The following is a 27,901-nucleotide window of genomic DNA, read 5'->3' as shown; positions in this document are numbered from 1 at the left end:
TTTTTGAAAGACTATCAAGTGTACCCCAAGGATGGCATAATCCAAGCAACGTTATAAATATGCTGAAAATGGCTCCCTAGATGCCTACTGTCTGCCAGGCTTTCTTATATACAATGGATATTCAGCAAACTAAACTCTGCTCTCTCAACTCAGGGATTCTTGGTTGTTTCATTATGGGTTTAGCAAAAGGACATGGGTGGAGGTTACCATCTGTCTCTTCCCATCTGAGCGGCTTTCCACACCCCTCCTTTGCCACTTTGGCCTGTTAATCCTCAGCATCTCTAACCCTTTTTGGCTCTGCTCTAACTTCACCATCAGCAGGCTCTCCCCCATCCAGTTCTCTCAAAGCTTGAAAGGAAAGATGTTTCTCCTTGCTTTTAGGCACCATGATTTGTACATGTTCTTGTACAGCACTATGCCAGAAAAATTGCCTAAAACACTTTCCTGAAGATTCATGGGACAAGAAACAGAATATTCAAAACCAGAGTGACTTGAGCTCTTCAGAGGCAATGCAAACCTATCAAATTCAGAAATGCACAAATATCTCTGCCTTATTATCAAATGGTTTAGAAATTCATAAGAGTTACAGAAGTATAGCTCATTATAAAAGAAAGTGTTTATTCAGTCAACAGAAGTGTTTTCCCTGAGCTGAGTGGCTCCAACATGTCTCAGCCTTGTCTCCTGTTAACTCTGGTTACAAAAAGGTTGACCAGAGGTCAGGAGGAATTGGCAATGGGGACCCCACCTCCAGGAACCCTGCCTATCACTTAAAAGGCTCTTAACAGATTATTTCCATTCCCCTTGCTCTCCCCCTGAAAACATCCCTGGTTCACTAGCTGTGCCTGAAGACACTGCTGAGACTCACTGTCAGAGGATCCCATTTCATAAACAATCACTGTCCTCTCTTTCTTGTATAATCCTGGACTTCTCCTAAACTTGGATCAACTAGGCTCAGATGTGGATATTGCATCAGAGTTCCTTTCGCAACTATCTTCAGTCTGGGAACAAACATTTGATTAAAGTGAATGTTTTCCTTTCTCTTCCAAAGAGGGAGTGCCTGGCAGAGGGATGGGCAGAGCTTCATGGTTTTTATTCTCTTGTGGATGCATCCACAAGGTGATAGAAGTGGCTATTTTTTCCCCTACAGAGGAATTCGTATTTCTGAGTAACACTATACAAAAGATATCTTAAGAACAGACTTTCTGGCTCAGCTTCCCCTTAGATGTTTTTGATAGTGATTCCTGACATCTCCATACTTATTTTCCTTTAGAACATTTTGGGCAGGCAAAGGCCATGAGGGTAAGGTCGTGGGTCCTTTTTAGAGCCCTTTCTAACATAATGTTTTTTGTACTGATGATGAAAAGCACACACTGTCAGGTTGGTAGGCAGATTCGAAGATTGAAGCTTGATGTACTTAAGCCAAAGATGTAGCCACTGTGGATGTGGTAAGAAATGTGTGCACAAAGTCCTGAATTGCCAGACTGTGATGGATCTTGTCTGAGACGGTTAAAGGGATCCTTCTGTATTTCCACAGATGCTGATGCAGAGATTGAAGGAGCTCCAGCCTCTCCCTTGGATGTTGTGTCCTTGGATGCCAACAAAGATTATATCATCATCTCTTGGAAACAGCCAGCTGTGGATGGAGGGAGTCCTATCCTGGGATATTTTATTGATAAGTTAGTACTTGGTCTAGTTTCAGTTTGAGTGATTTGGGCATAAAGATGCATGCTTGATTTCTTCCACCATTTCTACATGAAATATTTTCTGGTCTCTTCTCCCTCTTTCTCTGTCTCTGTCTTTGTCTCTGTGTGTGTGTGTGTGTGTGTGTGTCTCTCTCTCTCTCTCACATACACACATGCACATCCCTATCTATTGACCTAAATTCCAAAGATAATTTTCAGTTTGACTACCAATGCAAGTCACTAATTTGGCAAGAATGCTATGAATTTGTAGACCGTATAGAGGCCAGCTTATTAGAAACAACTAATGTCCAATATATTTAATGTCCACATTCCTAGTATGTCAAGTAAATTTAAAGTATTAAGTAATTTAAAGAATCATACTTTAGGAATACTAGCAATATCTTACTTATAGGATGTGGTTTAAAGTTAGACAATGAAATAACAATTATCAGTAGTATTAAATTATGTTCTTTCTACAAGTTTTTGCTATTTACATTCTCCAAAACTTAGAACCTCTGATATTTATAGTAACTGGGTCTTACACATTAATTATCCAGTGAGTTTGGACAATATAGACAACAAATTTAGACTATCAACCTAAATACATTATTATCTGACTTAGTTTCTATTCAAATAGTTGCTCCAATTCTCTTTCCATTTTTCAGTAATAGAATCTAATTGTAGATACCACTAGGGACAAATAATCTGTGCCACCATGGTACAACAGGTTTGTACCAAGGTGTATTAAACCTAATATTTGTGGTAATAAGTAAATATATGCCTGTTGGGCTCAATACCAGAGAAATATTTATAACATATCATATACCACTTAACAACATACTAAATACTTGCACACTATTTTGTCATTTAGTAATGATGAACTGTGAAGTTTTAGGTAGATTCTTTTTCATTTTTATAGACTACCTTATTGTCTTTGGCAGATTTTCAAGGGATTTGCAAACTTAATCAGTCTAAGACCAGGGACAATCAGAAGTACATTTTGCTTAGTCATGTTAAAAATAACCATATTATGACTAAGATTTATTAAATATTGGTTATGTGCATGGCACTGTTCTAAATATATCACATATATTACCCATAATCACTGTTTGAAAGGTAGATACTCTTATTATGAGTAGGAAACAGTAGCTGGCCCAAAGCCACATGCTGGTGAGAAAACACTAAGTTGCCTAAAGTCACATAGTAAGTAGCAGAACTAGAATTCAAATATCAGCCTGGCCATATGCTTGTGTTCTTTCTGCTCTAACAAGTTGTAGACATCTCCAGAGCAGCTTCTTTCCACCTTTCTTTCTGCCACATGAGGGTTGGGAAACACGCTATAGTATCACTGGGTCACCGTGACCATCTGCATAGGGAGAGAGGGAGAATCTCTGGAGACAGGGGCAGTTTGAAGAATTGTCCTAGGCCTCTGAGCTCCCTCCCATACCCTACTCATAATAGCTTCAGAATTTCTACAAAGGCAAGATTTAAGGTTAGAAGGCAGGGATTGAAGCCATATTTGATAGCACTTAACATAAGGTTGAGGAAATGTCCATTGTCTGTAAGAATGGAAGGTGAGACTGAGGAAACAAAGAGAAACCTCTTGCCCTGACCACCTTTGCCCTGACATTGAAACCCCCTCCTACATGCAAATTATTTGGGAATTAGACATTTTAGACATAGAGCCATGTTGGGGAAGTGACATAAACTAAAAGTTTGGTGCTCTACCCATTAAAATGGATGAGTTACTTAATCCTAATGCTGATAATTAAATCACACACTGAGCCCCTAACCCAGGCCATTAGCATAATATGAGCTGCCATCTTTATCTCCCAGCATGTGACCACTCCACCCCAACTGCTGTAAAAGCATCTAGTTAGAAATCAAAAGTACCAAGACCATAATCTCTCCCAGCTAGGCCTGAGAGTTTCCCTGCATCTCATCAATTTCATCTGTTAAGAAACAAATATATTACAATACTCTCCTTACCCTTCTACTCACACAGCATGTAATGAGCATTGAGTGGGTTCTTTTCAGTGGTGCCTGGCTGGCTCAATCAGCAGAGCATGTCACTCTTGATCTCAGGGTAATGAGTTTGAGCCCCACATCAGATATAGTGATTACTTAAGAAAAAAAGTGAGCTTTTTCCAAACTACAGTATACCTAAGTATATTTAAGATGTTAGCTTTGTCAAAAAGAACTTTTATTTATTTTTTTTAAATTTTATTTATTCATGAGAGACAGACATGGGAGGCAGAGGGAGGGGCAGGCTCCCCTTGGAGCAGAGAGCCTGATGCGGTGCTCAATCCCAGGACCCCAGGATCACAGCCTGAGCTGAAGGCAGCCGCTCAACTGACTGAACCACACAGGTGCCCCCAGTAGTTTTATATTTGAAAGAAAGTGCAAAAAGAAGACAAAGAAAGAAGTCACCAGTGGTGGAATTGAAAATGTCAGCCAGGGAGATGTTTAGGGAATCCTCCCCTTCAGTCTCTCCAGTGTAAAGCTGTATATACTTACTTGTTGCTGCTTCTGTTTTTTTCCCCAAAATTCTCCTGCTTAGCATACCAGGCCCCTCAGCTGCTTGCTTTTAGGGAGTTTAAAGGAAGTATGTGTGTTTAGGAGGGATCTGAGGCTTCTTTATTATTCAGGAGGAAGTACTGCAATCCAGTGGAATTGAGTGCTTGCAATTAAGTAACTATTGAACCACACTTGAGCTAGGTATTTTATAGGGAGATCTGAAGCACTTGGGCGGGTTTGCAGCTTTGGAGGTATTCATTTAGACATACTTCTTTTAATATTCTTGCTGACCGCTCTCTTTCCCTCAGGTGTGAGGTCGGCACAGATAGCTGGTCTCAATGCAATGACACACCTGTAAAGTTTGCTCGTTTTCCAGTCACTGGGTTGATAGAAGGTCGTTCTTACATATTTCGAGTTCGAGCTGTGAATAAAAATGGAATAGGTCTACCATCTAGAGTTTCTGAGCCTGTGGCTGCTCTGGATCCAGCTGAGAAAGCAAGACTTAAAAGTAAGCATTTTTCAATTTTCTTTTCTTTTTTGTGTAACTACACTAGAACTCGTTGCAAGGTTATTCCTCCCCCTTCCACTAGAGGGAGAAGAGAATAGGAAATCCTTTATCCATCAGAAAATCCTAGGGGACAAACAACCAAAAACAAAAACAATATTTTTTTTTTGACTCATCTCTTCACTAAGGGCTGTCTTATTTTAATTTGATTCAAAAAAATTTCTTTGTAAAACAGAGCTCTGGGCATTCTGTTTGAAATGAAATATGATAAAAGCCTAGGAAGCATTTTTATTCATTTTATTAGCACACCACAAATATACTTTTCTTTTAGTTCTTAAAATTATAAGGTAAATTTCCTAACTTAGAGTTTGCCCATTAGAGCATTAATATTTCAACACAATGAGTTTCTTTATATCAAAAGAAAAATGCATTTATGACATATCTTTATACTTGAGTTACCATATTAGACAGTGAAAAATCTTTTCATATATTTAAACTCCAATTCTTAGTGTCAAAACCATGGTACATGAATTATGCTTTGCGTTTGTTTTGTGGGAACCCATATGCATCCTCAGTAATAGAGACCATTAAATGACATTAAAAGATTATTGGAAATCAACACTTCAGTCCATACCAGATTTTTCAAACTTGACCCTATAGACACTTTAGATGTTAATTATTTGTCGTAAGGGGCTGTTCTGTGAACTATAGAATGTTTAGAAGCATCTCTGGCTTCTATCCACTAGATATCAATAACGCTCCTTCTCCCCCCCATTGTGACCATCAAAATTGTCTCCAGATATTACCAAATGTCCCTGAGTGGCAAAATTACCCTAGTTGAGGACTACTGGTCTATGTCATACTCAGTGTTATTCTTTACCTTAAGTACATGTATGGCATCATAAAAAACTAAGTAAAATATCTTTTCTCTGGAGACTTTTTCTAATCAAGTTCTTTGATTGCCCTCTATTTTTTGCTTACTATCTGACTTCCCTCCCTTTTTCCTAATTCCAGCTCATACTTTCATTTACTCCTCTTTTATAAATTCCAATGAAAATAAGACTTGTTTGCATTAAAAATAGGCTATCCTGCATGTCACCTGTTTTTGTACAAACTATGGCGAAAATTTGTTGCTAACGTAGGAGTTGAACCATTCTCTTTCTGTTACTTATGAGAATACAGAAATGAATTTCTTCTTCAATGAATAAATGAATTAAATGAATTTAAATGGATTTTCCTCTTTTCCTGCCCATCTCACCCATTTTCCTTACTCTAGATCTCAACTGGTTTCCTTTGTAGATAATGCTTTTCAAAATATAATGGAAAGAAATTGCTTTCATTGAACTGTACTATAGGATTAGCTCCCATTTTCTCTTTCAGCTTCATTATTGCAGATACATAACTACTGGGCTTGCAGTTTCCAGAAACATTTCCCCCAAATACATGTTATCTCATAAAAAGAGATGAGAAAACGTACATGTTTCCAGAGGTCTATATTGAGCAGTAAATGAACATAGGTGATTTACCTTACTTGTGAAAGTACAATTTCAGAAATGTTGACTTCGAATAGATGGGCTCTGTTCTCTAGCAGATTGTGAGTTCCTTGAAGACCTTACACCATGTACATGCTCAGTAAGATTCATTAGGAAAATATTGTAAGTAAACTAGTACCAAACCCATTTGTGACTATTATGGCCAGTTTATGAGTGCAGTTGGAACTGCATTTATGAATTTTGTGACCTTTACATTTCTCTCTGTTCAGGTCGCCCTTCAGCACCGTGGACTGGGCAGATCATTGTCACTGAAGAGGAGCCTACAGGTAAAAACTCAGTTTTTTCCCAGATACTATTGCCAATGTTTTGCCATGTAGTTTTGCCTTTTTTTGTGGAGAGTACAGTGTATATTATTTAAGATGTTTTGGAAGGAACATTCTGAAATATTTGGAGATCATAAAGTAACTTATACTTTCAGAGAATCACTTTTTTAAAAACAAGGTTTATTGAGGTGCAATTGACATAGAGTAAACTGATATCCATAAAATATACAATTTGACAAATTCAACATGTGTATACCCCTGTGAAACTCTCGGCCATGATAAAAATAATGAATATATTCATCACCCCTAAAATTTCCTCTTGCCTCTTTGTAATTCCTTTCTCCTAACTCTGCCCATCTCCAGGACATCACTGATGTGCTTTATGTCACTCTAGTTTGTATTTTCCACACTCTTAGATAAATGGAATTATACTCATTTTCCTCTGGTTTTCTTAAACTCAGCATAATTATTTTGAGATTTATTCATGTTGATGTATGTATCAGTTCACTTCAATTTTTTATCCATTTACTGTCAAAAGCTTCTATGATCATCCTTGTTAAAGTGTTTGTATGGACATACACTTTCATTTCTCTTGGATAAATACCTAAGAGTTGGACAGATAGGTCATATGATAGGTGTATGTTTAAATTTTTTTGGTGTATGTTTAATTTCTAAAGAAACTGTCAACTGTTTCCAAGATGTTTGTACCATTTTACATTCCCATTAGGAGTATGAGAGTTCCAGTTCCTCCACATTGTCACCAGTAGTGGTATTTCATAGTGAGTGTAGTGATCTTACTTTGTATTTCCCTAATACTGTTGGCTGTCTTTTTATGTGCATATTGCCATTTCTGCATCATATTTGAATCTTTGCCAAATCAAGTTTACTTAGATATTTTTCCTGTTTTTTTCTAGAAATGTTACAGCATTAACTCTTAGATTTCAATCTATGCTCCATTTTTAATTATTATTTTTTTCTATATTTTGTGAAGTAATGGTCTAAGTTGTCATCATTATTATCATGATAATTTTACATATGGCTATCCAATTGTTTCAGCAATCTGTTCAAAAGATTATCCTTTTCCCATTAAATTGCCTTGGCACTATCATCAAAATCAATTGCATATTTGTGTGTCTATTTCTAGAATCTCTATTGGTCAATTTTATTTTCTCTACACCAACTACACTATCTAGATTACTATACCTTTAGGTTGTTGTTGCTGTTGGTTTTAAAAGCTTCATAGTTTTAAATAAGTAAAGAAACAAACAAAATTAAAAAAAATCTTCATAGTTTTGAAATTAGGTAGTATTAGTCCTCAATTGTTTTTCTCCAAAGTTGTTTCGACTATTCTGTCTTTGCATTTCCACATAAATTTTAACATCAGCTTATTAATTTCAATAAAAAACCTACTGCGATTTTAACTGCGTGTTTTATATCCTTAATAATTTTCTATCTACTTGTTCTATCAATTGATAGAGGAATGATGAAATCTCTGACCAAATAGTAGATTTATTTTTTCTTCTTGCAGTTCTACCAGATTTTGCTTCATATTGTTTGAGGCTTTTTATTACATGTAGTAGCGTTTTAATTATTTTATCTTCTTATGAATTGACTTCTCTGTTATTATAAAGTGACACTCTTTATCCATGATAATGTTTTTTGCTTAGAAATCTGCTTTATCTGATACTATTATAATCATTCCAGTTTTTTTTCTTTTATTAATGTTAGCATGACATATGATTTCCATTCTTTTACTTTTGATGTATGTGTGTCTTTAAATTGCATTTCTTGTAGGCAGCATGTAGTTGGGTCTTGATTTTTTTTATCCAGTTGGGTAATCATTGCCTTTTTATTGGAGTGGTTGAAGAATTTATATTTTGTGTGATTATTGATAGAGTTGGATTTAAATCTATGATCTTGCTATTTTTCTATCTATTCCATCTGTTTCCCTTCTTTTTTTTTAACTTTCTTTTGAATTGAAATTTTTTTTATTATTCCATTTTTAGCTATGCTATCTTATTAGCTATAATTCTTTGTATTATGGTAGTTTGGAATTTTAATAGACATCGTATCACAACCTTTTTCAAGTAATATTATACTACTTCATATATAGTGTAAGAACTTAAAACAGTGTTATTCCATTTCCCCTTTCAAGCCTTGGTGCTGCTATTGCATGGATTTTATTTGCATATATATCATAAATTGCACAATACAGTGTTATTATTTTGGGTCAAATAGTCACTTATTTTTCAAAGAAATTAAAAAAAACAAACAAAAAAGAAATTTAAAGGTAAGAAAAAACTTTTCAATATTCACTCACATTTTTATCGTTTCTATTCTTTCTTTCTTTGTGTGGATCTGGATTCCCATCTGATATCATTTTCTTTGTACCTGAGGCATTTTCTTTGCTATTTCTTGTAGTGCAGGCCTGCTGGTTATGAATTATTTTATTTTTTGTATGTCTAAAACAGTCACTATTTCATCTTCATTTCTGAAATATATATCTTCATTGGTTATAGAATTCTAGATTTCAATACTTTAGAAAGGATGGTCCATTGTAGTGCAGATCTGCACTGTAAGAATGACTATTGTTATTCTTATTTTTGTCCCTCAGTACATGTCTTTTTCTCTTTACCTGTTTTAATAGATTATCTTTATCACTGGATTGAGAAATTTGTTTGTGATATGCATTTGTGTTGTTTCCTTCATGTGTCTGTGTTTGGGGTATACAAGTTCCTTGGATCTGTGAGTTTTTAATTTTTATCAGCTTTGGAAAATATTTCACCATTATTTCTTTAAACATTTTTCTTTTCCTGTATCTCTGCTCTTCTCTGCTTCAGGAGCTCCAATTACATGCCACTTGAAACCACAAGTCACTGATGCTGTGTTCCTTTTCCATTTCAGTCTTTTTGCTTTCTGTGTTTTATTTCAGACACTTCCTATGTCTGTGTCATAATTTTACTATCCTTTTCTTCTTCAGTGTCTAACTTACTGTGAATTCCAGTGTATGGGTTTTGTTTTGTTTTGTTTTCAAACTTTGTAATTTCTATCTGTAGAAGTTGAGAACAATTTATATTATTTTATGTTTTCCATGTCTTTAATTAACATATTTAATTTTACCCTCTTGAACATACAGAATATTTTTATAACTTTTTATATACTTATTGGCTAATTCTATAATCTGTGACGTTTTTAGTTTTGTTTTCATTGATTGATTTTTTTTCCTTCAGAAAAGGTTGTATTTTCTTGCTCCTTTGTATATTTAATAACTTTTCACAAGATGCCGGACATTTTTAATTTACATTGTTTGGTGCTGGATATTATTGTATTTTTATAAAAGCTCTCCAGCTTTGTTCTGGGGAAACGATTTGACCTTTCAAGGCTTGCTTTTGTTAAGTGAAATCAGAACAGACTTTAGTCTAGGGATAATTTGGCCATACTACAGAGACAATATCCTTCTGAGTAGCACTCCACTAGATGCCTGTGAATTTTAGGAGATTTTCACTCTGATTCATGGGAATATGGACTCTCCCAGGCCCTATGAGAGCTTTGAAGATTGTTCTCTCCCAATTCTCTTGTGTGAGTTTTCTGCAGCCTAAGTGGTTCCCTCATATTGATTGCTAATTGATACTCAGATGAACACTCCAGAGGGACCCTCTGAAGGTCTCTGAAGCCTACCTTTCTGTGCAGCTCTTTCCTCCAGTATTCATCCTTGTGACTCTATCCATAGTTACCTTGCCCTTCCTAGAATTCCAGCTTCTTCTCCTCAACCTGGGGATATTGCCAGGCTCTACCTGGATTCCTCTTCCTGAGCTGCTGTCTTGAAATTATCTCCAGACAATATGCTAGGACAATGGTAGAGTTCACCTAATTTGTTTCTCTTCTTTTGGGAATCATTGTCCTAAGCCAGCTAATATCCAATGTCTGTTAACAGTTGTTTCATGTATTTTGCTTGGTATTTTAGTTATTTGATGTGGAAGGGTCAATCTAATGTCAGGAACTGTGGAGGATATAAAATGTTACCTTATTTACAAACCAATATGTTTCATACCACAGTTTCATAGATGCTGGCAAAAGATAAAAGATTTCCAGGTCAGAGACAAAGGATTCTATAACTCACAGCACAGTTAGATGGCATGAGCTTCATGTTCTCATTACTTTCCTTTGCATTGTCCCCCTGCCAAGTTCCACAGGGTGATATGGAGCAGCACAGATAGATGCTGTACACACAGTAGATGTATGTTACGTCTGACAAACCTTGTAATTATAAGGAGGCTGCTAACAAATCAACCCAAGCTTTCTCTAGAGAAGGACATTATCTTTATTATGCTGATCAGAAAACAAGTCAAGTTTCTGCCCTAGAGAATATACTGTCATTGTATTCCAAGTTTGTTTGCTATCCAAACACCCTTGAAAAGATATTCTATAAAAAGCTGATATAGGATGTACAGAAAATATAACTTATGTCATTACTGTTTTTTAGGACCAGTAAGAAAATCAAAATTGTCAAGCAAAGAAAGTAAAATTGTGGCTTTGAATGAATGAATGAATGTTTTAGGAAGAATTTCAGAGATGAGGTACTTCTTTATACTGTGGAGCAGTAATTAATCTTCCTCCAGTAGGAGAGAAGCATCTATGACTCTTGGCATATGCTTGGCTTCCCAGAGTGTGTGCTTTTCACTTTTCCTTGTTTTTCAGAGGGTATTGTTCCTGGGCCACCCACAGACCTCTCTGTCACAGAGGCCACCCGGAGCTATGTGGTGCTCAGTTGGAAGCCCCCTCGCCAACGTGGCCATGAGGGCATTCTGTACTTTGTGGAAAAAGTAAGACTCTGGGATCAACATTATTACCCTGTCTTTTCCTAAAGATTTCTTTAAAGAAATAGAGATTAAATTTCCATTGTGTCCTGTATTCTTTAAACCCTTCCTTATAAACTACGAACAGTCTTCACAAAAAAATGTATATTATACAGAACTTTATCTGAAAGTTCAGGGGTTTATGGATCCCTGGAGCTCACCCATAGACTCCTAAGAGGTCCACAGACCCTAAATTACAACCTTTTTAAGAAGAGAAATGTTCCTGAAACTGTAGATTGTTCATATAGCACTGTTTTCTAGACACTTTCTCTGTCTTCCTTGCTCTAGTAATGGCTTTTCATCTCTCTACAACTTGTTTTCCACAGTGAAAAATGAATACTGATGAGGGTAGATGAGCCAGAGGAATAAAAATTACAGTACTTTCAGAGTACTGTCAAATAGCTAGAGAGTTGAAGAGAGAAAGTCCTTACATGCTGCCTTGCACTCAGCTAGTACTACTCTAAGTGCAGATAGTAGGGTGGGGTCAGGAATCAGAAAACAGCATGAGATACTGGCTAGTTCTTTCCTTCAAATATCTTACAATTTTGTTATAATTATGTTAGGGCAGCATACAATGAAGGTGTAAAATAGGTGGAATGATGATAATTGCATATGAATTTATCACATACCCATCTTTGAGTGCAGTTGTAGTAAGTGTTTCTGCCCAGAAAATGTAGAAGAGCCAAGTTTTGCACAGGACATTATTTGGGGGAAGTGCCTAGTTGCAAGTTCAGATACTGAGGAGGAACAACCTGCTAGGCAAGGCATAATTGCCACAGGAAAAGGGCATTTAAAGAGAATTTGCTTAAAATGAGGTTCAAAGTCCATTTGTTAAGAAAGTTTTGATTAAGATGTAATTGAAAAAAATGAATCAAAAGTAAGTTTATTTTAAATTATAGGTAAGAATGTTTATGTTTATTGGCAGGCATGAACCATTTTTTTAAGAACAGTGAATGAAACAATTGGCTGTACTTTTTTGTGTATTTTATTTTTATAAAATTTTGTGATAATATGATAAGTTATCATTTACATTTTACTTTCATAGCAAAATTATAGAAAATGTCTTTATTTGGCAAAAATGTTATGTAGCTTAGTTAGCTTTCCTAAGAACTTTTCTCTTTCATCCTTAAAGCTATTCTGATCATTCAATATCAGAACATCTATTAGGTCACCTTCCCTGACAATTATTATGAGATTACCTAGATATCATAGATATATAGGTACCTCCAAGCATCTGAAAATTAGATGACAACATAAAAGTAATATTCAGATATCTTATGGCCTTTTAGTTATTTCAGATCATCAGAGAAAATTATACTAGCATTAAAAATACTAGGGTCTGTGGTTTTCCAACTTTAATTAATAAATTTTTTAATTTATTTCCTTGATAAAGACATTTAGCTCATGTCTTTGAGGAACATCCCTCACTTCTCCTTATCCTTAGCAAATTGGTACAATAAAATGGATTATCTCTTTAATATGCAATATGGACATCTTTCAAAAGAGCCTGATTTTACCAAAATAATATTAAAAGTTTTTATTGTTATAAATTTGTATATTTTCTAGATATTAGCTTCAAATTAAATATAACTTAAACATTATTTCAGACTTAAATTTTTTTCTTTTTTTTTAATAGAGGACAAGACTAGAGTGGAAAATATTTATTTCCTAGTGTGCTTAATACATACCCTTCACTGAATCTTTTTGAAATGTTCCACAGGAAAAGAGTTCTGAATAAGCTCTGTGACAGTAATTACCATCTTTTCTGTAATAATAACATAGTTACAACATAATACTGAGGCATTTTCTTCAGATGAGTCAACTTTGGCTTTTGTTGAACATTTCCTCTGGTCACATAAACTCTAATTTCTCCAGGAAAATCTATAACTCCCCTAGACCTAAATACATATGAGTCTGTGATTAAAAATGTAAGTGTTCTCCCACTAGCAAACCTATTAATATAAAACAGAGGGAACATTTATGAGTGCAGTGTGAATGGAGAGGCCCATATAGGCACCACTGACATATACAAAAGGCCCAGGATGTTGACATATTGGGGGAGGAGAACATGTCCAGAGACCTAGGGCACATTTACAGAAGAACTATCCAATCCTCATACCGTTCTACTCAGTTGAGTCTCAAGTTATTTCTGATGAGCCACTTCTAACATGTTAACCTTTCTAAAGGGCAATGTTTCACGTGCTCTCGTCCTGCAGCACATTTTCATCCATAGAATGTTCACGCCCAGGGAGTGCTGCTTCTTCAGTTACCTCTGAGCTTGCACTTCTTTACAGAACTTTTTACCAGAATTTGCATCTTCATAAAGCACAAACTCACCTGTCATAGCTACAGCTTATACCCAGTTACACTATGTCTGTGAGCCCTGAAATGGTTGATATTGAGAGGTTTAATAGCAAGAGAATTGGATAAATTGGTCTCCAGTGCTCCCAGCCTTCCTATCCTACTGAGTTCTTTTCAGCCTCAGTTTTTTCAGATATCTTATGTCTTCCCCTATCAAAAATCTGGTCCTGTCAGAAGCAAGGATTGTATCACTTGATAGCTCTCTTTCTGCAAGCAGGAATGAAAAGAGCCAATGTTTACCAAGGACCAGGCACTGCTCTAAGCACTCTGCACATGTGCACCCACTTAATTCTCACAGCAACTCTATGAGGGAAATACTCTTATTTTCATCACACCTATTTTGCAGAAGAGGAAATTCACGCATCAGTGGGGCATATAATTTGCTCAGGTCACACAGTTAGTAAGAGACAGAGCTAGGATTTGAACCAAGGCAATCTGGCTCAGTTTTCATCTCCTGTATCCAGTTAATACACATCATTGCCTTTCAATCTTCCCAAGCCTGTCTTCTCCTCTGGAAAAACTTGGATAATCACAGTGCTACCCCCACAGTACTTAATTCAGAGCATAGTTGAGAGGATTAAAGAGTTACAATGGCATAAAGCTTTTAGTAGAGTGAAAGGCAGCTATTATTTTTACTATGAAAGTATAAATGACTGATAATTGTTATATGTTCCCCAGGGGAGATGTGTCAAAATGAATCAAAGCCATAAACTAAAAGATTAAATGTCTGGGAAAATTTTATCCCCCAGTTAGCCGCAGATTCACTGTTTAGGGGCAATTTATTCTCTCTACCCTCCCACACACAATGACACCATCATGAAAGATTCTACAAAGGACTTTGGAGGTTACCTTGTCACATTTGCCTATTTTACAAATGATGAAATTGAGACCAAAGGATACTCATGTGACTTTCCCAAGGTCACATATCTTGTTATGAACAAAGCTAAGACCTCAATGGATGCCCCTGGGTCCTTTGCACCATGCCACATTGCCTCCCATTTCAAAGTCAATGAAGTTTATGCCAAGCAATATATTAGTATTCTTATGGTCCCAACAGCATATCATCCTTGACAGCTGGTCACTGTATCATAAGGTTTGGATTTCTGGAAAAGTCTCTTGAAAATTTCCAAAGGTTCTCAAGTAAAATCACTTCTGCTGACCTTAGGGCAGAATTGAGAATTCGAATAGGTGGGGAAAAAAGATTACTGTCTAATGATAGTTTTCTCACTATATTCTCTACTAAAGTGCAAATAGACACCATATCCTTATCCTTCAAGGATTTCAGAGTCACTCTAGATCATTTTAATTCCAACATTTAATTGCTTTAAATTTAGTTTTTCCATCATTTATTTCAAATATAGGGAAGAAAAAAAGAACATCTTTATCTTTCATTAACTTCATTAAGAATTTTTAAAAATTCATTTATTCAGAAAAAAAAGACAATTCTTGATTATGTGCCAGATATAATTCTAGGCTCTGGGGTATAGCAGTGAACATGACAATTACCTGTACTCATTTCATTGAAATTTACTTTCCAATGGAGGAGATGACAAATAAATAACTTAATTTCGAATACAGGTGTTTTGACAAAATAATAAAGGAGAATAAGGGATAGGGAGTGATGAGAAAGGAGCAAAGAACTCTTTTAGATTCTTTGATAGGAGGGAGGGAATGATCAAGAAGGCCTTTTTGAGGAGGTTGTATTTGAGTACAGACCTAATGGGATTATAAGTCATTAAATGACATTCCATTAAAATAAAACAGTTTATAACAATGAAAATTTAAGTATTTTATATAGCATAGTAAATCTAATTACCTGCCCTAAGAATTAGAAAAGTATCTGACCCCACACTGTCTTCTGAATAAGTTTAAGTCTTTCATAGGTAGATGGATGATCTTAGTAGATAAAGTCAGTGCAGTATTAAAGTAGCAAATTTGTCAAACAATCCAAAGCCATATTTGATTTAGATAATCCTATGGACTACAGATGCTTCAGCCCCATTTCCTACAAATTTCTTCTCCAGTTCAACTCCTAGCAGGTAAGTAGTTTGTTGACTGAGAAATAAGACTGCTAAATGCCTGGCTCAGAGTTCCCATCTATTCTTGCTGTGTTGTAAATGGATCTCACTGTTTGGGCTGCAGTGTGATGCAGGAACAGAAAACTGGCAGCGGGTGAACACAGAGCTCCCTGTGAAGTCTCCCCGCTTTGCTCTGTTCGACCTGGCTGAAGGGAAATCCTACCGTTTCCGTGTCCGCTGTTCTAACTCAGCAGGAGTTGGTGAGCCTTCAGAGGCAACCGAAGTGACCGTTGTAGGGGACAAACTTGGTGAGTAAAGAGTTTGGTTGAACAACTGTAAACTGACTTTACTTCAGTTCAAGAAAAATTCCAAAGCAAGAATTTCATTAGAAAGTATATATCCGGGGATCCCTGGGTGGTGCAGCAGTTTGGCGCCTGCCTTTGGCCCAGGGCGTGATCCTGGAGACCCGGGATCGAATCCCACGTTGGGCTCCCGGTGCATGGGGCCTGCTTCTCCCTCTGCCTGTGTCTCTGCCTCATTCTCTCTCTCTCTCTCTGTGACTATCACAAATAAATAAAAATTAAAAAAAAAAAGAAAGTATATATCCAGAAGTAAAAGTGATGGCATCCTTTCACATTATAAATATAATTTAAATAATTTAATTTCACATGTAAATTTCTAATTTCATTAGGAAGTATATATCCAGAAGTAAAAGTGATGGCATCCTTTCACATTATAAATTTAATTTAATTGACTGTACCTGGCTGAGACATTTTAAAAACTCATTATTATGAATTATGAAGTCATGAAAAGTAAACTCCAAGAGTTTCAACTGCATTGCTCATGTATTTTTTTTCCTGGAGTATTTAGTGTATCATTATTGCCTCCAAACGTATTTTTTTTTATTTTCTGCTTTAACAAATATAAAATAAAAAAAATATATATATATATATAAAATAAAGCAATAGTACACTTGACATGATTACTTATATAAAAATATATATGCATGTGTTTGTTCATATGTGATAAGAATGAATTTTTAAAAACTGCCCTGAGTTTGATCATCATTTTCCTCCTTTATCAGATATCCCCAAGCCCCCAGGCAAAATCATCCCAAGCAGAAATACAGACACATCAGTGATAGTTTCATGGGAGGAATCCAAAGATGCTAAGGAGCTGGTCGGGTACTACATAGAGTCAAGTGTTGTCGGCTCTGGCAAGTGGGAGCCCTGCAATAACAATCCTGTGAAAGGCTCACGGTAACTGCAGTGTTGGGGTGGGAGGTGCTGTGGGGAGCCTTCTGACTCTAGAGCACTGGAGCTTTGAAGAGGAAATGAAACCACTGACCCAGACAGCAGCACAAACATCTAACACGGGAGATTTTGTAAAAACACGATACCTTAAATATCCAAATGAGTTTAAAATTGAACATAATCTTCTGCTAGATATTTGACTGACATAAAGTACTCAGGCATTTCATTTATTTATTTATTTATTTATTTATTTATTTATTTATTTATTTAAGAAAGGTGTGGTGGTGAGGGGGAGGGGAGAGAATCTTAAGCAGGCTCTATCTCACAAACCCTGAGATCGTAACCTGAGCTGAAATTGAGAGTTGGACACTTGACCAACTGAATCACCCAGGTGCCCCTAAGGCATCTTAAACGAATAGGAAAAGAATATCAACATTTACAAATTCTGAACATGGTTAAACTTGGTGCTAGTAGTAATGAGTAACACTAACAAAAAGACATTCACAATATCTTGCCACTTCTTTATATCTGTTTCTAATATGAAGAGGGTTATTTTCTTTTTCTTGCTTTCAAATATTTTGTCAGTCAGCTTTGCAGGTTGATGATGAGTTCTGACCTGCAACCAAACTCTGAGCCTCCTTTGATTTAGGACCAGTCTGAGAGGAGAATTCCAGCCTCCCAAATTGTCAAATGAGCTTGTTAGAGAGCTTCTGGTATGGCCACTTCAAAGTCCAAGGACCCCCATAGGATGAGTTGTTTCTTTTGCAGAACAGGAAAGAATAGAGGCAAATCAATTAATGGGAGAAAGCAAGAGATTCATCTGTTCATTTCGCTTTTATTCTGAGTTCCCAGCATTTTCCTGGGACTATTTAGAAATATTTATAGAGGGTTAGACAAGGTCTGCCTTTCCACAAACAGATGGGAGCTTCTCAAGGACAGGCACCATTTTTTATTCACCTTTGTGTCCACAGTATCTAGCTCAGTGTCTGGAACACTGAAGTGCTCAATAAATATTTGCTGAACTGAGCTGACCTAAAGGATTGGCCTAATTTATGACTGCCTTCATTAAATATTCCAACATTACTAATGGTAATAGAGTCATTAGCAGGCCTGTTATTTCCTCTGGTTATAGTCTTCAGGATGGATTAAAATGTTACAGTGATTCATGAAATGGCTATTTATAGCCATAATAGCTATTAAGAAGTGAGGTTGTTTTATGTGTGAAACTGCCCATGGATTCACACTTCATTACTGGGTCCTTATATCTAAATGGTAATCCATATTTCATCTTATTTTCAGATTCTAGTGTAATTCCTCAAGTAATTATACCTTCCCTGCCATGCCTAGAAGCAGTGCCTAGGCCCTATAACACAGAGCAGCCAATGCCTTATAGCCCTAAGTATATACTTGAAAAGGCCATTACTAGTATTAATACCACCTATTATTTATTCAATGCTAAGCCCTGAAATAGATACTTTAAATACCTTATGGCCAATCTTTACACAAAAAATTATGATGAAGACATATTATCCCAATTTTACTAATAAACACACAAAGGCTCAGAAAAGTTAAGGTACTTATTCAGGGGAAAGCCAGGAGGACTCTGTGTTAATAGGGTGAGTTTAGAAAATTGCCTTAATTAGCTGCCTTCCTGTCCAAAGCACATACATTACCTGATCTCTGTACTTATTCTTTTTGCTATTAGAAAATGAATTGTTTTTATAAAGCCAGATCATTCAGTTAAGCTAAAACCATCTTGTCTAATTCCCCCTATCCCTAGGAAAAATTTTTGAAACTTCCTTTCCTTTTAGATTTACTTGCCATGGATTGGCAACTGGTCAGAGTTACATCTTCCGGGTCAGAGCAGTTAATGCAGCTGGACTTAGTGAATATTCACAGGATTCAGAAGCAATAGAAGTAAAAGCTGCTATTGGTAAGTTCCTTATGCATAACTTTGTAGTTAAAAATGGATTTTTATAAGTTATAAAGGAAGATACCATGCTCTCCAGAAATTGTTTAAAGCTTCTAGAATTGCTTGATGATTCCATCCTCAGATGACCATTTTCTCTGACTCCAGGTGACAGCTAACCTTCCATAGCCATTATTTTACAGATCTTCATCACTTATCCAGATTCTGTGCATCTGTAGCCTTGTCATCTTCACAAGTTTGAGTTTCCTCAGATATTTCCCACTGTGTGAAACTCCATTCTAACTTCGTGCTCATCCTGGGAATGTGAAGGGCCATCCAGTTCCTTGGAGTGGTATATCACCCGTAACACAGATCATTTTGTACCTAAATGCCATTTCACCTGTGACAAAGCCTGGCTTGTTTTCACTAACAATATATTAACATGCTTTTTATAAACTCCTCTAAGTTTTGTGCAAGACACACGTGGTTGCTTAATCATATGCTACATCTCTGCTCGCAAAGTAACCAACAGAATAAAACTGGTAATAAAGTAATTGTATGTATGTACATGATGTGCCTCCCAATCTTAGATAAAGCAGGGAAGGGACCCAGGTAGTTCAGAGCACCAAAAATGAAGTCTGTGATAGAGCAACACATATTTGAAAGGAAAGATTATTTTATATCAGTTATCTTTGGTTAACATGCCGTATTATTTTTTAATACTCCTTATGGTATTTATGGACAATAGTGAACATTTTTTTGAGGTTGGGAGGTACAGACCATTAATATTTCAGTAATGTACATAATTCTGTTATAAAATCAGGGTCTTTAATGTATGTCTTGTGCACTTTATGATCTTTTCCTCCCGTCATTCTGTTGAACAATAGGACTTAATATCTTTAAAAAAATGTCAGAGATTTGTTTTTTTTTTCTTATATATACTTGGGTTCTGTGAATCAAAATGGTTCCTGTTCTGTCTGTGGTTTTCTGTTCTTATTTCTTCTTTTCCCAGAATATGGAGAAGTTGAAATGTTTCCTTGGCATAAATTATTTTGGAATGTATGCTTTCCATATTTCTTGAAAAGCTGAGTGATTTCCATTAAACTAAGATGACTTTTGTTCTATTTGTGGGCCTAATACTTTCCCCCTTTGTTCTATTAAGTAAGAGCAATTTGTACTGTGTCTGGGCTCAAAGTGTTTATGTTGTTATCTGGTGATTGTAGGGGGAGGAGTGTCTCCAGATGTGTGGCCTGAACTGAATGATACACCTGGTGGACTAACAGACTCCAGGGGAGGCATGCATGAAGCCTCCCAGCCAGCCTTTAAGAAAAATGCTTTGCTTGGTAGCAAACTTAACAAACCTTCACTACCCAGTAGCGCTCACAACCTGGGCCAAACAGAAGTGAGTAAAGTAAGTGAAACAGTTCAGGAAGAGCTTACCCCATCACCACAGAAGGCAGCCCTTAAGGGGAAAAGTAAGTCTGACCCTCTGAAAAAGAAGAAGGACCTAGGTGAGATTCGAAAGAGTACGACTATTCCATCTGTCTCCATCAGTGTCCTCACCTCATTGTCGAGATCACATTCTTCCATCTCTGTGTTCACTTTCATCAATGTTTATTCTTCATTTGACATGTTTTCAGCTATCTATTTGCAGTACTTTTGTCTAATGAGTTGTAAAAGTAACTTTGGGGGAGTTTGGCTTTTATACATACTTCACTGTGCTTAATGACAGCAGAATATTTAAAGTGATTTGGTTATTGAGCCCTGTTTGGTTTCTCAGGCAGACACACCATTGGCCTCATTTCGCTAAGAAAATTAGAGCTGAGAGGAGAAAGGATTTGATAATCACAGCCCATGTAGAGTTCTTGGAAATACTCATGCTCAATACATGTATGGGAAAAATATGTTTCAAAGAAGTCACATTTTATCAGGACCGTAGTTATTACTGCTGTTCATCTTCAGGTTTTCAAGTTATCCTTCATATTTGACTCCAATAAATATAAGTAATAGTATCTCTTTGATGTGCCATGACAAGTTTAACAGGCAATTACAATCATCACATAAAGCTAAATTCTGGGCTATGTGAATCACATTCCCAGAACTGATTTATTTAAGACTATTTATCAGTAAGGTCAGAATTTTCTTAATAGGATATTTGATACTTGTGGCTTATATATTCTAGGTGACAGTGTTTTCTTATCAAATAAAAATGAAATGATAAGCATTGTAGCATGCCTCTCATCCATCTCCTATTACTACTCCACTTCCAACTTCTATAACTTCTATTTTTTTTAACCTTTATTGTACCTTCAACTCAAGATGGGATATTCATTTGAGAGTTCATTCAATATGTCTCTGTAATAGGAAGAGTGAGAGAGATGAGAGAGAACATTTTTAGTGTAAAGAATGAAGGAGGTTGGTGAGAGGAGAGAGAAACAAATGTATTTTATTTTTAAAAAATCTTTATTGTTCTAAGAATCTTTTGAATAAGAATAAGTAGTTCTTTTTTTCCCCTGTAATCCAAATCAATATTCAGAAAAGTCTTTTTCATGTCATTGCACATCTGGATGGATTTCTTTCCACCACCTGACCCTCTCTTTCTTTATCAAACACCATTATTTACTAGTTGGGGGAGAAGTTGATCAGCAAAGCCACATAAATGAAAGAAGACTTTTATTTTTTTTTTTTTTTTTTTTTTTTTTTTTTTTTTAATTTTTATTTATTTATGATAGGCACAGAGAGAGAGAGAGAGAGAGAGGCAGAGACACAGGCAGAGGGAGAAGCAGGCTCCATGCACCGGGAGCCTGACGTGGGATTCGATCCCGGGTCTCCAGGATCGCGCCCTGGGCCAAAGGCAGGCGCTAAACCGCTGCGCCACCCAGGGATCCCGAAAGAAGACTTTTAAAACATCCTCCAGATATTTTTCTGGCTAGGAAATAATAAACACGGTGACAGCTGTCTAGCATTTTGTACCATATAAATAATAGTCCAACATCAGGTTAAAAATAATGCAGCAAAAGGTATTATATACTAAGAGAAAAATCACATGGCAGATTGTGCCTACTTTAAAAAAAAATTTTTTAAGATGGCATTTAGCTGAGCTTGAAATAAGATTTTTTCTGTGCGTAGACAGAACTTGTTTAGTTATAAGGTCTCACAAGGGTATGTATGCCTGAATGGTGAAATGCTAACCATTTGGAAATAACATGGAAATTCTCTATAAGCACATTGAGGCAGAAATTGATATACATACTTCATTTTCCTCAAGGAGCAAATAAAAACAAAACCACATTAAGAAACAAAAATATGTATCTTGTGAAAAATATTTCTTCTTCTGGGGAATAGAATCATTTTTCAGAATATTGCACTGTTTTGCTGTTAGTATTTCAAAAATTATTCTTCTGTGGAAGTAGGAGAGCAGGTTCTTTTTATCTTTGGAATAATATTTGCAGTGCACTTTTTTACTGTATGTGGGTTTTTTTTCTCATACACCAAATTGGGTGCCAAGTTACTGATTAGTCTTCACACTTTAGTTTTATACTGCAAGACCCTAGTGCCCTCACAGGTGGCACGAATGAAACAAGTTTAATGTACATAAAATCATAAATGCATTTCTTTCTACTTACTTGGTATTCATATTGCAACAGCGGCACCATCTCCACCCTGTGATATCACTTGTCTTGAAAGTTTTCGTGACTCGATGGTTCTTGGATGGAAGCAACCAGATAAGACTGGAGGAGCTGAAATTACTGGCTATTATGTAAACTATCGTGAGGTAATTGATGGAGTACCAGGAAGATGGAGAGAAGCCAACATCAAAGCTGTCAGTGATGAGGCATATAAGGTAAATGTGTGACCTTCTGTAGTGTGGAGTGTCACATATATGATGATGACATGCTTGCTTGCACACACACGCACACCCACACCCACACCCACACCCAGCAGCTTATAAATGATTCATATCATTTCTCCAGTGTCCATTGTCTACAACGACAGGATTTTTGTCACAAATATATCAGGGTAAATAGAAGTACGCTGATTGACCAGGAAGGATTTGTATCTTCTGATTCATATGCATAAACATAATAACTTCCTAGAATATTTACTATGAAATGTATACTTATGGTAAGAATTCATGTTTATTTCAAAACAAAATATCTATAACCAATGTGCTGCTAGCTCAAGAGTCCCAGGATCTAAAAGACTGCAGTTTTAGCTTTCAGTGTTCAAATCACAAAGGATAAAGGGACATGGACCTGATGGCCAGCATCAGCTCACCACCTGTGAAGTGTCCCCCATTATAGTGGCTCTGATGGCCACGAAGGGATGATTGATATGTGTCTACCCACACATTTCTTTTTACTGCTTTGCCCATCTCAGAGTACTTGAAGGGTTTTACTGATGCCATAACTATGGTTCCTCTCTTTGGAGTATTGTTAGCTAGAGGAAAGTCACCCCCCTTAATACTCCCAGAACCCTATGCTGTGAGAGCAAGAGCAGGATGAGGTTGGGAGAATGATGCTTTCCCCAACTCAGTGCCACAGGTTTTAAATCTAACATTTAAAATTTATGGAATATCACACACATACTGAATACATAAAGAAGTTAAAACAAGAATATATAAAATAAAATCATATTTTTAAAGTTCTTCTATGTTGATGTGTAGCTATGACTTCATTATTGTATGGTATTCTATTATATGACTGTCTCACAATATACTTTTCAATCTAGTTATTGATGATATTTCAGTATTTTCACATTTATAGCTATATCAAACAGTGTAGCTATGAACATTTTTGTACATTTTTGTCTGCTGGCATGTATATGCACTAGTTTCTCTAGGTTATTACCTAAAAGCAGAATTGGTGGGCCAGAGAATCTGTTATCTTTAATTTTAGTAGATACGTCTATACTGGTTTTCTGAAGAGTATGAGAATTCCCATTGTTGCACATTCCCCTAACACTTGGTATATTCACACATTTTCAGTTTTGACAATCGGGGTGTCAAATGAATCTGAACATCTTTTGCTATATATAATATCCATTTTGAAATCTTTTATAACATGCCTGCACAAAGATTTGCCCATTTTTCTAATAGATTTTCTTACTGCCTTGTGAAGTTCTTTGTATATTCTGAGCTTAAAATCCTTGGTAGCTATGGAGGCTGTGTCTATTTTTCCTGCTCATTGGTTAGTATTTTCTTCTCCTTATGGTAACAACACTAATTTTAATATCAAATTTATTGCAGCCAGACTTAACATTTGCTTTGTGGTATAAAGGTCAACATTCATTTTTCCCCTGTAGGGAAACAGTTGTCCCATCTATTGAAAAGTTTGCCCTTTTTTCTACTATTCTTCTAGGCTATTTGTATCATGTGTCAAGTTTCTTTGATGCATGTATCTGCTTCTCTGTGTTTTCCATTTTGTTCCACTGGTCTGTTTGTCTATCACTGGACCAGAACCACATTAATTTAATCATTACCACTTTATAGCAAATTTGATAACTGATAGATCAAGTTATCTCAGTTTAGTTTATTATTCCTAGGCTGTTTTTAGTCCTTTGCACTTTGATATAAATTGTAGAATTAGGTTACCAAGTTCTACCAAAAAACAAGACAAGCAAAAGCAAACACAACAAATAAAATAAAATTAAATTAAACTAAAACATTTTACAATTGTGATTGGTATTGCATTGAATCCATAAATAAATTGAGGAATAATTGACATCTTTAAAATATGAACTCTTCTAATATATGAACATGATATTTCTCTCCATTTATTTTGGTCTTTAAAGCTTCTCAATAAAGCTTTATAATTCTCTAGAGAAGTTTTGCACATCATTTGTTATTTATTTATAGGTATTACATGTTTTTGGTGCTTAAATAGTCTGTTTTTATATCATTTTGTTATTGCTGGTATAGAGAAATATACCTCATTTTTATGTATTGATTTTACATGTCATTGTTATGTATAAGTTTTTGCTAAATTTTCTTATTATTTCTATGTTACCTATGAGCTCTTTTTGATTCCTGTATATCATATCATCTGCAAATGACAGGTTGCTTCTTCATTCCCAAATTTTATATTTTTTGCTTTATTTTCTTAACTTTCTACTTAAAATCGTTAACAAAATACTGATAGAAGTGGTGATCTTGGTCATTCTAGACTTGGTCTTTATCTAAAGGAAAACATTTCACCATTTCACCATTAAATATTATATTTACTATCAGTGTTTGATAGACATCTGTTATCAGCTAAAGGAAGTTTCCTTCTATTCCTAGTTAAGAATTAATGAAAATTATGAAATATTTTTTCTGAATCCATTGAGATGGTTATATGATTTTTCCCTTTAGTTTTAATGTGGTATATTCTAGTAATTATCTAATGTTAAAATAACCTTGCATTCCTGGCATAAATCCAAATTGGACATTATGTATATTCTGTCTATATATTACTGGATTTTTTTTTACTTATTGTTGTTTAGGATTTTTGCTTTTATGTTCATGAGTGAAATTACCCTGAGACTAGAGTTAATTTGATAAAAATACTTGACAAGGATAGTACAGGAAGGGAAAATTGCAGGATAATCTTACTTTATTGAGATATAATTCACAAATCATAAAATTCACCCAATTAAAATGTTACTTTATATATTTTGTAGAGGTGTTATTAGATGCATATAAAGTGACTTTTGATATCACTGACAATATGTCTTGCCTTCAAGTCTCTATCGTCTGTTATTAATATAAATTTATTAATTTTCTTTTGGTTGGTGTTTGTATGGTATATAATTTTTCATCCTTTGACTTTCAATCTGTCTTTAACTTCATGATATATATATATATCATATGATATATATATATCTTAAAAATCATAGGGTGGGGTATTTTTCCTACCTGAGAGTCTTTGTCATTTAACTGGGGTATTTAATGATACTACCACTTTTTTGTAAAACCAATCATCTTTATTTTGTGTTTTCTGTTTGCTTGTTCTGTTCATTTTCTGTCCTTACTTGATTACTTTTGAATAGGTTTCTTACCCTCACCTTTTAGCCATGCCCTTTCCCCCTCTATACTACCTTGAAAGCTATAAATTCTCCAGTGTTTGTTTTTGGTGGTTACTCTAAAAATTATAGTGAGCAAATTAACAGTCTGAATTCTATTGTTTTAACCTTGTCTGAGAAAAATAGGGCCTCAGAATACTGTAATCCATTTATCCTAGTCCCATTTTATATGCTATTGTGTATGTGTTTGTAAGTCATTTTTTAAATCCAAAAGTAATGTTATTAATGTTTTATAGTCGATACTTAGATTTATGTAAATTATTTTATTTAAGATTTTATTTTCTTTTAATTTCACATTTTTGACCTTCTAGTTGAGAACACTTTCCTTTCATCTAAATTAAATAGTTTAGAATGTTCTTTAGTTAGGGTATTCTGAAAACACATACTCTTTTACTTTTGTTCATCTGAAAATAACTTTTTTCTTCATTTTCCAAAAAATTTTTCTAGATAAAACATTATATAATGTAGTTATTTTCTTTCACAATTGGAAGGTATAATTCCACTGTCTTTTGGTTCAATGTTGCCACTGACATGTCAGCTTTTAGTCTGTTTGCTTATTTGAGTGTTGTCTTTTAGACAGCTTTTAATATTTTTACTCTCTGTTTGGTGTGCTACAGTTAAATTATGTATCTCAGAATAGGTTTTTAAAAATGTCTCTGCCTAGGATTTTGGCATGAGGAGTATTTTCAATCTGTGGGTTGGATTTTTCAAGAAGATCTTTCTGGAAAATTCTAAGCCATTTATCTCCTAAAATATTGTTGCTGCCCCATTCTCTCCTCTCTCCTCTTGAAACTCTATTTAACATGTATTTGACATTCTCATTCTATCTTCCATGTCTATTAATCACTCTTCTCTCTTTTCCATCTTTGTATCTTTCTGCACTGTGGTCTGTGTGATTTCTTATAACTTTCTATTAGTTTACATATTTTCTCTTCTTTTGCATCTGATTTTCTGTTAAACTCATCCATTATTTTTCTATTATTGTATTTTTTCCTTTTTAGGTCACATTTTACAAAATATTTTATAGTTTGCTGGCTCTCCTGCAGATACTTTTTTTAATGTTTCAAGTTTTAAATTAAATTCTAGTTAGTTAACATATAGTGTAACATTAGTTTCAGGAGTAGTCCCACGGATGTTTTAAATTTGTATTTTATGTTTAAAACATAGTAAGCATAGCTGTTTTTCTAATCTATGATGATTCTATCATCTAATATATTTGCAGGTATGTATCTGTTTTCATTGGTTTTGTAGTATCTTGTTCATAGTATCTTGTTTTCTATGCTTGGTTATCCTTGATTATGTGCTGCTCATTGTCACTAAAATATTATTTGCATGAATAATTTGAGGTTCAGGATGAAGACATTTTTCTCTGTAAAAGATTTGTATTTGCTTCTGCAAGGTACCTGGGGATACCACTTGTTGAGTTTTTTTTTCTTAAATCAAATACAAGCCTTTAATTTTGGGGACAATCAAGCAGTGTAAATTTATACTGTATGAAGGCAGGTTTATTTCTATTTCAACTTTACTCCCAAAGAGTAAAGCCCTTAAGGACTCCATCTTAGTTGTAGAGGGTTCCCTTTTATTACCCTTCTTAGGTTGGCTCTAGGCTTTGATTTCAGAGTTCCTCTGCTTTTGAGATAATAAAAACCAAAGGTCAAACTTTTCTTTTTTGGCAGCTATCCCAAAGGTAAAAGCCACTTCTATATAGATTCCACTTATCTCTTTTTTGTTCCCTATTTCCCATTATTCTGTTCTTATAATTCTATAATGTCTCGACACTAATTTGATGCTTTTGAAAAGATTTTTTAAAGATATTTTTGTCTAGTATTTTTAATTTTTTAGCAAGATGATTAATCTCTATAGCCTGGTTCACCATTGCCAGAAATAGAAGTCCCATGCTACAATATTTCACCTAAGCCTAG

The 27,901-nt window shown here is 35.3% G+C and overlaps 1 protein-coding gene across 6 annotated transcripts in view; it reads left to right on the top strand.

The window, feature by feature from the left end:
- Nucleotides 1–27,901, top strand: part of MYOM1 (myomesin 1) — a 139,266-nt gene that overhangs the window by 54,564 nt on the left and 56,801 nt on the right. For 3 of the 6 annotated variants that reach the window (XM_049111829.1, XM_025429388.3, XM_035718629.2), the window contains exons 11-19: nucleotides 1,535–1,676; nucleotides 4,508–4,707; nucleotides 6,467–6,523; nucleotides 11,219–11,343; nucleotides 15,880–16,063; nucleotides 16,840–17,014; nucleotides 18,820–18,941; nucleotides 20,141–20,428; nucleotides 22,565–22,761. In XM_049111829.1, the coding sequence (XP_048967786.1) occupies nucleotides 1,535–1,676; nucleotides 4,508–4,707; nucleotides 6,467–6,523; nucleotides 11,219–11,343; nucleotides 15,880–16,063; nucleotides 16,840–17,014; nucleotides 18,820–18,941; nucleotides 20,141–20,428; nucleotides 22,565–22,761 (1,490 nt within the window). The remainder of the gene's footprint in view (nucleotides 1–1,534; nucleotides 1,677–4,507; nucleotides 4,708–6,466; nucleotides 6,524–11,218; nucleotides 11,344–15,879; nucleotides 16,064–16,839; nucleotides 17,015–18,819; nucleotides 18,942–20,140; nucleotides 20,429–22,564; nucleotides 22,762–27,901) is intronic. The other 3 variants (XM_049111831.1, XM_035718630.2, XM_049111830.1) reach the window with 1 other exon arrangement.

This window comes from Canis lupus, chromosome 7 (assembly GCF_003254725.2).
Source record: "Canis lupus dingo isolate Sandy chromosome 7, ASM325472v2, whole genome shotgun sequence".
Lineage (NCBI taxonomy): Eukaryota > Metazoa > Chordata > Mammalia > Carnivora > Canidae > Canis > Canis lupus.
The sequence above is the reverse complement of the archived record's forward strand: the minus strand, read 5'-3'. Positions and strand labels throughout refer to the sequence as shown.